Source organism: Schistocerca nitens, chromosome 10, assembly GCF_023898315.1.
Source record: "Schistocerca nitens isolate TAMUIC-IGC-003100 chromosome 10, iqSchNite1.1, whole genome shotgun sequence".
Lineage (NCBI taxonomy): Eukaryota > Metazoa > Arthropoda > Insecta > Orthoptera > Acrididae > Schistocerca > Schistocerca nitens.
The window spans coordinates 94,898,132-94,913,619 of NC_064623.1; the positions used below are offsets into that span (position 1 = coordinate 94,898,132).

Genomic DNA, 15,488 nt, shown 5'->3' on the forward strand with positions numbered 1-15,488 from the left:
TCCATGATTTTGTCATATGGCCTTACTACATACTGTAGCATTCTAAACAAGATGTTCCACAAACCATCCATTTCTTGCTTCAAGCTTGTCTACATCAAATTCACATCACCAGTTTTCTTTATGAAACGGATACTATCTTTTGCAGCATAAGATATGGAATAAACCATTCCAAGCCCATTTATCAAGTAACTGTCATCCAACGTATGTTTCTTGACTGTGTTCAAAACGTGCAAAGCATGCATAATGTTGAAAGGATTGCAGCTCCTTGGTCAGTGACAAATGAAATCCTATTAAAATTCTGGGGATTTACTCCTAACAACTGCCTAATCTTGGTAAGCAAATTGCACAGTAAAAGACAGGTAACACAGTTTCTGATATGCATCGGTTCATATATGTGCTGTACATCCTCATGCATTCACACCTATGGCCTGGGTAATGCTGGTCATCATACTCGATCATATTTCATCGGCTTGTCTTTCATTGTTTTGTGCTGCCATTATAGTGTGACGCAAAATGTTGGAAATGTCTACATCTTCCAAGTCTTTCTCGTAACATAAAACGTGAAATCGTACGTCTAATGTTAATGCAAATGAGCATAGGTCTCTGACACACATTTCTACACATCTTTTCAATTGCTGCAGCTTTCAGTGAAACTGCTAATGTTTCCAAACATCTTGTCGTGTTGTGCAGAGATATGCCTTCAGATACATGGTGGCGGATCTGTAAGACAGCAGGGCAGAACACTTGGTACGGTAGATACAGCCGACATCCTCGTCAGTCACTAATGAAAATCTCTCCGAAACATTGATACAACCAGTGTCCTTCACACTTGGGATATATTATTTCAAATCGGTTTTTCTTTCACACTCTCCTTCATCCCAAGTTCACGCACCACAATGCTACAGTGGGCAACTGAATGGTGCTCGGGTAACTATTAGCAAATGGCCGGGCAATTTGAGCATGCGGCACTGGAATGAGTTTCATGGAAGTCAAGTGCGGTTGCCCCCTCAATCCAAAGCGGCTGTACATGCGCTGAGCAATTTTAGTGCACGTAAACATCAGGTGCAGACCTCTAGTATATGCTCGTGTTTTAAGTGAACAGCATTTGGTGAAGCAAGCATTGAAAGGCTTGATACGATGACAAGGCCAGGCACAAGAACCCCTCTTGGTGGTACTACATTGCAATAGCCGATTCCTGCCACCTTGTCTTTCAATTTTAGCAGATTTTGTGGATATCTTTACAGGAAGTTTAATGCCAATTTGTTGTTGTTGTTGTTGTTGTTCTGGTCTAAGGAAGACTGGTTTTATGCTAACCTATCTGAGCAAGCCTCTTCATCTCCATATAACTACGGCAACCTACATCCATTTTAACTTGCTTGATTTCGTACATTGGTCTTCCACTATAATTTTTCCACCACACTTACTTCCATTACCAAACTCATGGTTTCTTCATGCATCAGGCTGTGTCCTATAAATTGATCCCTTGTTTTAGTAAAGTTGTGCCCCAAATTTATTTTCTCAGTGTTTCGGTCTGGTATCTCTTCACTAGTCAGTCAGTCTGCCCATTTAATCTTCAGCATTCTTCTGTAGCATGACATTTCAGGTGCTTTTATTCTCTTATTAATTTTTTCATAATGCGGGGCCACAGTCATAATATATTTCTTTAAAGTCAGTACCGCCATAAGACTTGTTTATTTACAGTGTTACATTTACACTTACACAATTTTTTAATATGACAGTATGCCATCTCAGGCAATTTATAACACTTAAAACACTTGATAATGGCACTTTGAAGCCGAAATCACGATTGTGTAAGTGTAAATGTAACACTGTAAATAAACAACAGTCTAATGATGGTACTGACTTTAAAGAGGTATTCTCTTATTATCTGATCACCTTATCATCCATGTTTCACTTCTGTACAAGGCTGCACACCAGATAAATAACTTAAAAAAGGAATACTTCCTTAAACTTATATTTATATTAGAAGTTACCAGAGTCCTTTTCTTCAGAAACACTTTTCATGCTATAGCCAAGATGAAGGCCAATTGCAGAATGGCTTAGACACTATATATGGTGCAAAAAGTTCCATTGTCTCTGAATAAGGAAGAGTGTGAGGTCATTTACATGAGCGCAAAAAGAAATCTATTAAATTTTAGTTACACGATAAACCACACAAATTTAAAGGTTGTTGTTTTTGATTCAACTAAATACCTTAGGATTACAATTAGAAACAACTTACATTCAAACAACCATGTAGAAAATGTTGTTGTGGAGACAAACCAGTGACTACGTTTTATTGGCAGAACACTTAGAAGATGCAACAGGTCCACTAAAGAGACTGCCTTCACTAGACTTGTTTGTCATCTAGTAAGAATACTGTTGGGAATAGGATTGACGGAGAATTTTAAAAAAATCCAAAGAAGGGCAGCTCATTCTGTTTTATCATGAAATAACGGCAAGAGTATCACAAATATGATATGCAAACTGGGGTGGCACTCATTAAAACAAAAGCGTTTTCCATTATCATGGGAGCTTTTTTGTGAGATTTGACAACTTCCTCCTCTGGATGTGAAAATATTTTTTGTCACCGACTTACATAAGGAGAAATGATCATCATGATAAAATAAGAGAAATCAGAGCTTGATATTCATCTTATAAACTCTTTTCAAGACACTCTTCTTTCCATTTCACTACTCTGCGAAGCCTTTTGCTGTCATTCACAGAATTACAGTGTAACTGGCAAATTCGTAATGCTTTTCTTTCTTCTCTCTGAACATTAATCCCTTGTCTAAATTTCTCCTTGGTTTTAATAGAGGGAAACATTCCACGTAGGAAAAATATATCTAAAAACAAAGATGATGTGACTTACCAAATGAAAGTGCTGGCAGGTCGACAGACACACAAACGAACACAAACATACACACAAAATTCAAGCTTTCGCAACAAACTGTTGCCTCATCAGGAAAGAGGGAAGGAGAGGGAAAGACGAAAGGATGTGGGTTTTAAGGGAGAGGGTAATGAGTCATTCCAATCCCGGGAGCGGAAAGACTTACCTTAGGGGGAAAAAAGGACAGGTATACACTCGCACACACACACATATCCATCCACACATATACAGTCACAAGCAGACATATTTAAAGTTTGGACAGAGATGTCAGTCGAGGCGGAAGTGAAGAGGCAAAGATGATGTTGAATGACAGGTGAGGTATGAGTGGCGGCAACTTGAAATTAGCGGAGATTGAGGCCTGGTGGGTAACGGGAAGAGAGGATATATTGAAGAGCAAGTTCCCATCTCCGGAGTTCGGATAGGTTGGTGTTGGTGGGAAGTATCCAGATAACCCGGACGGTGTAACACTGTGCCAAGATGTGCTGGCCGTGCACCAAGGCATGTTTAGCCACAGGGTGATCCTCATTACCAACAAACACTGTCTGCCTGTGTCCATTCATGCGAATGGACAGTTTGTTGCTGGTCATTCCCACATAGAATGCATCACAGTGTAGGCAGGTCAGTTGGTAGATCACGTGGGTGCTTTCACACGTGGCTCTGCCTTTGATCGTGTACACCCTCCGGGTTACAGGACTGGAGTAGGTGGTGGTGGGAGGGTGCATGGGACAGGTTTTACACCGGGGGCGGTTACAAGGGTAGGAGCCAGAGGGTAGGGAAGGTGGTTTGGGGATTTCATAGGGATGAACTAAGAGGTTACGAAGGTTAGGTGGACGGCGGAAAGACACTCTTGGTGGAGTGGGGAGGATTTCATGAAGGATGGATCTCATTTCAGGGCAGGATTTGAGGAAGTCGTATCCCTGCTGGAGAGCCACATTCAGAATCTGATCCAGTCCCGGAAAGTATCCTGTCACAAGTGGGGCACTTTTGTGGTTCTTCTGTGGGAGGTTCTGGGTTTGAGAGGATGAGGAAGTGGCTCTGGTTATTTGCTTCTGTACCAGGTCGGGAGGGTAGTTGCGGGATGCGAAAGCTGTTGTCAGGTTGTTGGTGTAATGCTTCAGGGATTCCGGACTGGAGCAGATTCGTTTGCCACGAAGACCTAGGCTGTAGGGAAGGGACCGTTTGATGTGGAATGGGTGGCAGCTGTCGTAATGGAGGTACTGTTGCTTGTTGGTGGGTTTGATGTGGACGGACGTGTGAAGCTGGCCATTGGACAGGTGGAGGTCAACATCAAGGAAAGTGGCATGGGATTTGGAGTAGGACCAGGTGAATCTGATGTAACCAAAGGAGTTGAGGTTGGAGAGGAAATTCTGGAGTTCTTCTTCACTGTGAGTCCAGATCATGAAGATGTCATCAATAAATCTGTACCAAACTTTGGGTTGGCAGGCCTTGGTAACCAAGAAGGCTTCCTCTAAGCGACCCATGAATAGGTTGGCGTACGAAGGGGCCATCCTGGTACCCATGGCTGTTCCCTTTAATTGTTGGTATGTCTGGTCTTCAAAAGTGAAGAAGTTGTGGGTCAGGATGAAGCTGGCTAAGGTAATGAGGAAAGAGGTTTTAGGTAGGGTGGCAGGTGATCGGCGTGAAAGGAAGTGCTCCATCACAGGGAGGCCCTGGACGTGTGGGATATTTGTGTATAAGGAAGTGGCATCAATGGTTACAAGGATGGTTTCTGGGGGTAACGGATTGGGTAAGGATTCCAGGCGTTCGAGAAAGTGGTTGGTGTCTTTGATGAAGGATGGGAGACTGCATGTAATGGGTTGAAGGTGTTGATCTACGTAGGCAGAGATACGTTCTGTGGGGGCTTGGTAACCAGCTACAATGGGGCGGCCGGGATGATTGGGTTTGTGAATTTTAGGAAGAAGGTAGAAGGTAGGGGTGCGGGGTGTCGGTGGGGTCAGGAGGTTGATGGAGTCAGGTGAAAGGTTTTGTAGGGGGCCTAAGGTTCTGAGGATTCCTTGAAGCTCCGCCTGGACATCAGGAATGGGATTACCTTGGCAAACTTTGTATGTGGTGTTGTCTGAAAGCTGACGCAGTCCCTCAGCCACATACTCCCGATGATCAAGTACCACAGTCGTGGAACCCTTGTCCGCCGGAAGAATGACGATGGACCGGTCAGCCTTCAGATCACGGATAGCCTGGGCTTCAGCAGTGGTGATGTTGGGAGTAGGATTAAGGTTTTTTAAGAAGGATTGAGAGGCAAGGCTGGAAGTCAGAAATTCCTGGAAGGTTTGGAGAGGGTGATTTCGAGGGAGAGGAGGTGGGTCCCGCTGTGTTGGAGGACGGAACTGTTCAAGGCAGGGTTCAATTTGGATAGTGTCTTGGGGAGTTGGATCATTAGGGGTAGGATTAGGATAATTTTTCTTCGTGGCAAAGTGATACTTCCAGCAGAGAGTACGAGTGTAGGACAGTAAATCTTTGACGAGGGCTGTTTGGTTGAATCTGGGAGTGGGGCTGAAGGTGAGGCCTTTGGATAGGACAGAGGTTTCGGATTGGGAGAGAGGTTTGGAGGAAAGGTTAACTACTAAATTAGGGTGTTGTGGTACCAGATTGTGTTGATTGGAATTTTGAGTTTTTGGAGGGAGTGGAGCTGGAAGTGGGAGATTGAGTAGATGGGAGAGACTGGGTTTGTGCGCAATGAGAGGTGGTTGAGGTTTGCTGGAAAGGTTGTGAAGGGTGAGTGAGTTGCCTTTCCGGAGGTGGGAAACCAGGAGATTGGATAGTTTTTTGAGGTGAAGGGTGGCATGCTGCTCTAATTTGCGGCCTGTAGGAGGATGCTCTGAATAGCCGGTGTGGATGTGGGAGAGGAAAGATTGAGGACATTTATTAAGGATAGGAGTTGACAGGTGTGTTCATTGGCTGAGTTGATCAACTATTAATAGTACTGCTTTGCCAAATTAAATAAAAAAAGTTGTAAGCGAAAGATGTGAATAACAGTCGTATGGAGTGTGCTGCAGAATATGCTATGTTTTCATTCCACACTGTTAAACACTAACACCACATATGAAAAAGTGATGTCTAGTGAAAAATACAACTGAATAAATAAAGTTAATATTTCAGCAAGCTACTTTATTCTAATTAAGAGAGAAAGTGTTCTGGGTTGGACACCCCCCCCCCCCCCAAAAAAAAAAAAAAAAAAAAAAAAAAAAACATTCTTTTTATTTGATGAGGCTTGGCTGCAGTCATCCCTATATCTTTGCGTTGTTTTTTAATGTCCAGATAGAACTTACCTGAAATTTGTATGTTGTAGGTGAACTGTATTGATAGGTATTCTGGAAATTTTGTGGTACGGTACTGTTTTCTTCTTTCAATTACACAATAAATCACACAAGTTTAAACATTGAAGATTTAATGATTACAGTTATGAGTAACTTCAATTGGAACTGTCACACAGAAAAGGTTGTGGGGAAGGTGAATGAAAGTTTACACTTTATTGACAGAAAACTTGGAAGCTGCAGTGAATCTACTGAAGAGACGCCTACACTATGCTTGTCGGTCTGCTTCTGGAACAGTGCTGCACTTTATGGGATCCTTACCTGATAAGATTGACAGAGGGTATCTGAAAAGCTCAGAGAAGGGCATCTTGTTTTGTACTATCACTAAATATAGGAGAGATTATCATGGATATGATATGTGAGTGGGAACAGCAGTCACTAAACCAAAGCTGTTTTTCATTGTGGTGAGATCTTTTCATGAAATTTCAATCACTAACTTCCTCCTCCAAATGCAAAATTAATTTGTTTACACCCTCCTACAGGAGGAGAAATGACCAATATGTCCTTTTCATAATATTGTCGTTATTCCATCCTGAATTTTCCATCATAACAAAATAAGAGAAATCAGATCTCATACGGAAAGATTTAGCTGTTAATTCTTCTCACATGCTATTCAAAAATGAAACCATGGAAAAATAAACTGAAAATGGTTCTACAAACTCTCTGCGAGTTATGTGTGAATTGCACAGTAACTTTGTAGGTATCGATGTGCAGTAGATGATATAAATTAGTAGTTTGTGTGTTACATGGATCAGACATAATCCATGATGATGTGATGAAATGGAATGGCACTAAATTCAAAATAATTTGGTTTTTCATTTGGACGAGACTTCAACGAATGTGCGCATGTGAGTGCAACTCCATCACCTATTATTAACTCCTGTATGGAAGAGAATAAATTGTCCAACAGAATTTATTTCAGTTTGTTTATAAAAGTAACTTACGTGCCAGCATATTTCATTTACTAAGAAGGCAGTGAAAGTTTTTTGCAACTTCATAATTACCAAACAAGGCGTTGCTGTAGTAAAACACTGGACTCACAGTCTGAAAGCCAGCACTTCAAATCCCTGCCTGACTGTCCAGACTTAGGTTTCCCATATTTTTCTTAAACTGCTAAAGATAAATGTTGGGGCAGGTGATTTAGAAAGGCCATTTTGGAAAGGACATGGCCGATTTCCTTTCCCAGTTTGAGCCTCATCATATGTTGCCATTACATTAACATGGGGCTCCCAAAACTGTATTTTGTAAACCAGTTTCCCAATACTACTTCTGGTTGGTCATATAAACACTCCAATGTTGGTTCTGGTAATGCTATTTTAGCTGGCAGATTTCCTTTCCCACAGTTGATTTTTGTTCCTGTGTAAATGCACAACCGTTTTTGAAACTTGCTTGTGTTGTCAGGTACATATTGCTTTTAAACATTTTCGGCTACTCCGTACAGAATGACTCTTAATTGAAGAGAAACAATCATCATGCTGACTAAATATGAAACCAGGACAGCTGATTTCCAGAGGCCATTTATGTAAAAAAAAAATTAATGATCGGAAAACCAATATTTGACTGGTCTAGCAAAACCAACTGAAGTCGTAACCTGTAAATAGGAGAGTGAAAAACATGTGGAAATTCTGGCTCCATCTGCTGGAAGTTGTCTCTCACATAAACATGGCCAATGACAATTAAATCATAATTTTATTTTATTTTATTTTTCCTGCCATCTTTGTAGATGGAAATTTAAGTCATGTATAGTGGAGATCATTTTTATTCCTAATGTTATACTAATGAATTGTATTTTTGTCAGTTTTTGAATAGTTAACAAATTTCTCATGGAAGTAATTGTGTTGTGAGGCTGTTAAAACTATCGCTAGTTGCATAATTATTTTGCAACATAGAAGAGTGTCAAGGCCTACTTCTTGCTGTTACTCTATTTTCACATTTTTATGTAAATAATATCTTCTGTGTAATTTAAGACCGTAACTAAAATTTTATTCCACATTACACTAATGAATGAAATTAGATGAATCAGGCTAATGTTCTGGTAGTTCTTTTAACATCCTCAGCTGCCAGTGTAAAACTTTTACCTTTCCATAAGAGCAGTGGCATTTTAATTGTTCTCTGGAAATTGACAACAGCCGTAAATCCTATAAAATTCAGAAAACAATTTAATGATACCTGAACAAGAACATCTGTTTCAGTTACGTAACTGAAGAGGATGATTTATTTTTGTCAGTACAGCAATGGCACGTTTCCTATCATTTTTTCACCCAAGTAGTCACACAGTCAGGATAGAAGTCAATCACTTCTTATTTCACCATTTTTTCTGATTAAAAATATATATTTTTTGTTTCTGAGAGGATTTGGCTATACAGAATAAAGTCAATAACTGCCAAACTGACTAAAACAGCAGAAAAGTACAGGGATGTTATTGATGTGAAACTGGGCTAATTGTCTTATGTACTCCCCATTCTCTGTGGTGGCTGTGTCACAATCTGTTGCCAAAATCAGCAGCTACATATGGATAAAAATAGCTGAACAGAGGCTTTGTAAAGAGTGTCAGCTACGTGCTATGTGCCTTTAGTGTTCCAGATTTGCTCCCACAAAAATTTTGGACATCTTGATAGTTTGCCAGTCTATTATTGCTTCCTTTCCCCTCCTCCCCCTCGCCCTCACCTTCTTCACTCAATGCTTTGTTCTTATTGACAAACATAATCCTACCTGTACAGAACAACATCTGTTGTGTGTCAACAAGAACAATGATATTGGCTCAAAAAAGTAATGAAGTCCAGTCTCATAAAGAAAATGAAAGAAAGGTATCTCCACTTGTCTTTCAAAGTACATGTTTCATTATGGTATAGAAACAGCGCATAGAGCACTTTGTTAAGTGCTGTAAACTACGTTCTGGAGAAATTTAGGATGTTGTTTGCAGAGGAGAAGAATGAAATCCCAAAAGAATGGAATTCCAGTTATTGCAGTTGGTTAGTAAAAGATGTGTCATGTGTAATGCTGTGTGGGTGCACAAAGACAATGCACAAGAAGTCTGAAAATTTATGATCGAGACTTCTAGTACTTAAAGTTTTGTCACGTCAATCTGGTGTGTCTTTCCTGATGTATCAGAGTGCAGTTAGGTTTTGCCTAGATAACACACGAGAATGAAAACTGCAGTTGTAAATGTATGTTAAATTGTTTCTGTTAATTTTTACAGGTGTTCCAGCTAACAGGACATTTGGTGTACTGGGCAAAGGCAACTGTGATTTTCCCACTGTGTGAGAACAATGTGTATGTGGTTTCACCTGACGCTCCAACTGGTATCAACAGTCCTCTAGTTGAGAGGTTCTCAGAAAGCTTCCCAGGGCTCAATCTGCTGCAGGTTAGCATGTTTTGTTTCCTGCCTCACCTCACAAGTTTCAACAAAAATTTTATTACAAGCACGGAAAATTTGTATATCGCTAATATGAACACATTAGCCAATGTTTAGTAATACTCTTGTAATATATTCATTGAAGACCACTTCAGTACTGAACCATCTAATAATGGTTCAAGATTTCATTAAAATCCTTCTGGATGCACTGCCACATCATCTTATAAATTACTTAAAATACTGAAATAGACTGATATTTCACTGCGCTGGGTAGCCGCGTGGTCTGAGGCGCCTTGTCACGGTCCATGCAGCTTCCTCTGTCGGAGGTTCGAGTCCTCCCTCGGGCATGGGTGTGTGTTTTGTCCTAGTGTAAGTTAATTTAAGTTAGATTAAGTAGTGTGTAAGCTTAGGGACTGATGACCTCAGCAGTTTGGTCCCATAAGACCTTACCACAAATTTCCAAGACTGATGTTTCAGCCGTTTTGTAGTGGCACTTTTCGGGTCTAAGATTAATTAGGAGGGCTGAGTAACAAAGACTAAGATTGATTTTTTCATGTAGATTCCGTCTTAGTTTCCTATCTGTACCATGAGTATTTGAAAAAGACAGGTCGTTATTTGTCATTTCCATAGGCACCAGCACACTCATATCAGTAGGTTGTTCGTGATGTACCCGTGTCCGGTTAATGGCTGACTCTACAGATCAGTTTGCATAGAGATAATTTTATTTATGAAAATATAAAGTACAGTCACCAACAAACTTTACATACTCACATACTCCTTTACCTTTAACCCAAATAAATACAGACTCATTAACAGTTATTTTTCTCTTATTACGAGTATACAAAGACAATGCAGAAGGAGACATATAAGCAGATTTACCAAAGTCCTTATTAGCAAGTTCTGCTGTATGGTAGGTACGATAGGCTATAATGTCTCTATCAACAAAACTTTCAAGTCCAGGAACACTAGGCACTCCTGTACCTCCACGTACTATGGCTACAATGAGCCAACCATTATTGTGATCGAAATTAAACACTGCTTCGTGTCTAAGATTGTAATATGTATGCTTCTCTCTTAAATAATTACTACGTCCAAAATGGTTATACCACCTGACAACAACGTGATATCTGTCAGCTGTAAATTTATTGTTCAATGAGTATATGTCAAACCAGAGTAAAGAAGGATGTACTGAGTGTCCAAAAAGAAATGCAGCTAATGTAACACAATCAGAAGATGTAAAGTTAGAGCAAAGTATTATTTTTTTTAAGTATGTAGGCCATACACTTTGATCATTTGGAAAATGTTCTTGAATATGTCTCCAAGCCCAGTTCTGTCGAATATTAATTCTTTCACGTGGCATGTGTTCTAAAATATTTTTCAAACTGTTACACCCCTGTCTCCGACAGAGCCTAGATGTACTCGTGTCCGGTTATCGGCTGACGCTAGCAATCAGTGGGCTGACAGGTAGGCGTCTTCTTTCGATGAGTCGTCGTCTGCGCTGGAAGCGTTGTCTGTTCCTCTTGAGCCAAAACAATTTGTAAACTCGATGTTCTCAATTGTTTTATAAACTGTGTGTTTAGAACGGCGACGAATTCTCCTGTAAGGCATCGTGGCGGCGTTCAATGCAGTTGCCTGTGCAGCAGCAGCAGTGCGAATGAGCCTCTGCGCGGCTCTCGCTCGCTTATATAGTATATGCAGTAGCTTGGACTTGAAAATTTTCACAGTGCCAGCGGAGTGTTATCCCAGACGTGCACACTGGGTGTTCTAGGGTGTGTGCGTCTGCTGGCGCGCTGCCACGATTGCGTCAGCCGGCCGCAGCTTCGAGAGGTCACTAAGGTCAAGCGATAAGCCTATTAATGAAACAAAACTGTTGCCTCCTTGAGCCCCCCCCGTTCGTGATGTACCCGTGTCCGGTTAATGGCTGACGCTACAGATCAGTTTGCATAGAGATAATTTTATTTATGAAAATACAAAGTACAGTCACCAACAAACTTTACATACTCCTTTACCTTTAACCCAAATAAATACAGACTCATAAACAGATATTTTTCTCTTATTACGAGTATACATGACAATGCAGAAGGAGACACGATGCCTTACAGGAGAATTCGTCGCCGTTCTAAACACACAGTTTATAAAACAATTGAGAACATCGAATTCGCCACAACAGCTGGAGACAAGAAGAACCGCATACCAGTTAAGAGTGTTGCTGCTACTGCACTTGTTGACGGACCTTGTGTTTTCTGTGGTTGCAGACTTAATTTTAGTATTGACATTAACGATACTTTCGATCACGGTAATGGTTGGCTCACTGTAGCCATAGTACGTGGAGGTACAGGAGTACCTAGTGTTCCTGGACTTGAAAGTTTTGTTGATAGAGACATTATCGCCTATCGTACCTACCATATGGCAGAACTTGCTAATAAGGACTTTGGTAAATCTAGTTTGCAGGTGCTCTTTTCATTTCGCATTTCCCAAAATTAACCCTGCCTTAACGTACAGTAACCTACTGTCCGCACACCCTCCACCCACCAGTTTCCACCCTCTCTGTTGTATCATCTCCTCTATTTACAACCCCTCACCCTCTTTGTGTGCCACCCTCTGCCAGTGCACATGCCTGTCATGCCTGTCTTTCCCCTTCCCTGCTTCTCTCCTTTTCTGTCTGCCATTCCCCTTCCCTGCCACCAGATTGCTGTTCAGCATGACAATTTTATTCCGGTCTGAACTGCAAGAGATGGCAGTTTTTAAAAAAATAGATGGCTTTGTTGGAAAGCTGAGTGTAAATGTCCTTTAATTTTGTAAGTATGCAGATCAACATATCATTTTTATGGTCAGTAGCAATCCATTCTTTTCCTAATATTAATTGTTGTTCATTTTCTGAAATTCTTAGAGGTAAGTTCTTACGTCTTTAATTTAGGTGATATGCAGCAAAGTGGAGGTCATTTTCATTCATCAGAGGCAAGTGTGTGTGTGTGTGTATGTGTGTGTGTGCGCGCGTGCGCTTGTGCACGCGCGCGTGTTCTGGTGTTAATCTGATTCTGTTTAACTTCCTGTTTCACTGTATTTCTTGTAATTCCTGTGTATCGATACAATGTTTTTATTATGTTAAATGTCTTGGATACTCTCATTTCCTGTTCACCCTCTTGAAAACCTTTTCATAATCTACAAATGCAATTTGAGTTTCCAGGTTGTATTCATGTCACTTTTCAATCAACAGGTGTGCAGTAGCAACATTATCATAAGCAAGATCATCACTTTCTAAACCTATTTTTTCTTCCGTTAGCTGGACATTAGCTATCTTTATCATTCTACTGTTAATAATTTTGCATAGATTTTGTAAAAAGCTTTGTTAATGTAGCATTAAAAATATTAAATATTGCAGTTGGGATGTTCTGTGTGTTACCTTCATGCCTAATGCTTATCAATACACCATTCGTCCTCTTGGATGTTTTACAATATGTTTGCTGAAAAGTAATGCCTCTGAATTTTTTATTCTGTTCTCAATATTGATTCAGCTATTACAAGCCATGCATGTTAATGACCCAAGTTGCAACCCTCCGCTGCTAGAGGGCTCCAAATTGTAGCATGGCAGCGTGTAATGTGACAGTGTGTAATGGAACTGTGTCAGGGCATGAGAAAGGCACCGTGAGACCTTCAAAAAACTGAAAACATGAATTCAAAGAGTTCTTCCACACACGGAGCACCATCATCTTCAGCATGACAATGCCAGACCACATGAGTACTGCGACATTTACAACAACCTAACAGTGGAAAATCCAGGATGGAATGTAACAATATTATGAAAAGGAAAGTTGCTACTCACCATATAGCGGTGATGCTAAGTCACAGATAGACACAACAAAATACCATCGCAAAGAAAGCTTTTGGCCAATAACACCTTTGTCAAAAATAGACAACACACACACACACACACACACACACACACACACACACACACACACACACACGTGTTCGCAAATGCAACTCGCAAACACAACTGCAATCTCAGGCAGCTGAAGTCTCCTGAGTGTGGGTTCAGTTGCCTGAGACTGCAGTTGTGTGTGTGTGTGTGTGTGTGTGTGTGTGTGTGTGTGTGTGTCTCTCGTGTACTTTTGACGAAGGCCTTACTGGCGGAAAGCTTTTATTTGTGATAGTCTTTTTGTTGTGCCTGTCTACGACTCAGCATCGCCGCTGTATGGTGATTTACAACAATCTGTTGCATGAGGTTCACTATCATTAATCATCCTCTGTACAGTCCCCACTTGGACCTCTCTGATTTTCATCTGTTCCCAAAACTTAAAGTACACCTTTGAGAGCTTCATTTTGATGGTGGTGAAGCCATGGAAGTGGAAGTGAGGTTGTGGCTCCGTCAACAAAGTCGGACATTCTGTAGTGACTGTATCAACAATCTGGTCTGGGGAGATGTGTTCATTGCCAGGGTTCTCACCAAAGTATTTCGGCTGACAACCTTTTAGCCATCCTCAGGTGAGTGTTTTGCACTGGAGATTATAAGTTCACATTGCACAAGTTATAGCAGAAATTAGTCCAGAGACGCATGCACAAGGCAACTGCTAGATGAGTGACCTGTATCGAGTTTCACTCCTCCTTCCAATATTGCTCCATCTCTGGCGTGCAGGCCCATGCATATTGGTGATACTAAATGCGTGCTCTCTGTCGGATTGCAGGCTCACAGAGCTGAAATTCAGATGTCAGATTAATAAAATTAACAATCATCAGACATGTCATTAGTCATAAAATGTTTTCTTTCTGAATATATTAAAGAAATCACTGGGTTCCATGTCTTATCCAGTTGGAAACCACCATTGTGATTCATCAGATCTTATGCCAAACGTACTTCCATTGACTCCTTAATTATTGAAGCCCAGAAGGATCTAGTCAAGGCAAAGATTTCTGTAGCTGTATAATCCATGGAATGTCATGTGGAGATACAATTCTCAGGTATGGCTGACTTACTGGTCTGAGAAAGGCACATGTGCCAATTATGTTCAGTGCACATTTCACACACAGTGTGTGTTGTGTGACCAATAGAGGGTTTGCCACACTGGCAAAGTATTCTGTAGATTCCAACCCTCCATAATCCCAGATTGTCCTTCACCAAATCAAGTGGAGCACACGACTTTGTAGGTGGGTGGAAGATTGTTTTACATGTTTCCTTAAGATTCTAAAGCTGTGCTGATCAGATGAGAATACCCATTATCTTTGAACACATATTGTAGGTGTTCCAAATCCTTTGCAAGGCTGTCTTCACCAGACACAAGATGTGCCCAGTGCACCAATGTTCAAAGGATTCCCATAGCATGTGATGCGTGGTGGCAACTAGATACCTGCAATTACAAGTTTGTATGTGTGTTCTTACGATAAACAGAATGCCACACTGATCTATCCACTTTCCAACTGACCAAGCATCCAGAAACAGCTGGCAGCTGCCCTTATCTGCTTCCATCTTAAATTTGATATTCTCATGGATTGGATTCAGGTGCTGCAGAAAGCATGACAGTTCTTCTTCACTGTGGGACCACACTACAGAGATATCACTGACATATTGCCAGAAGACTTTTGGTTTAAGTTTTCACGAATCAAGTGCTGTTTCCTGAAAGTCTACCATGAAAATTTTAATACCAGAGGGGAGAGACGACTACCCGTGGCAACACTGTTAATTTACTCAAAATTATATTCAACAGTGAATTTTAGCTCTCAGTCCGCACTCTGAAAGAGACAGGGGTGTTACGTGCCCCAAGAGAATCGCGAAATCTGGGAAAAACACTGGAATTATTTCATTCAAGAAAAATTCAGGAATTTTTCATTGTTTTGGATTTCAGTTAAATTTTTGTAATTTTGGCTGGTAAGACCTGCCACTCTAACAAATAATTTCAGTGTAGCAGAATAATAC

At 40.8% G+C, this 15,488-nt stretch overlaps 1 protein-coding gene across 2 annotated transcripts in view; it reads left to right on the forward strand.

The window, feature by feature from the left end:
* LOC126210482 (GATOR complex protein NPRL3) overlaps nt 1-15,488 on the forward strand; it is a 90,676-nt gene that overhangs the window by 44,787 nt on the left and 30,401 nt on the right. For both annotated transcript variants that reach the window (XM_049939715.1, XM_049939716.1), the window contains exon 4: nt 9,422-9,586. In XM_049939715.1, coding sequence (XP_049795672.1) covers nt 9,422-9,586 — 165 coding nt within the window. The remainder of the gene's footprint in view (nt 1-9,421; nt 9,587-15,488) is intronic.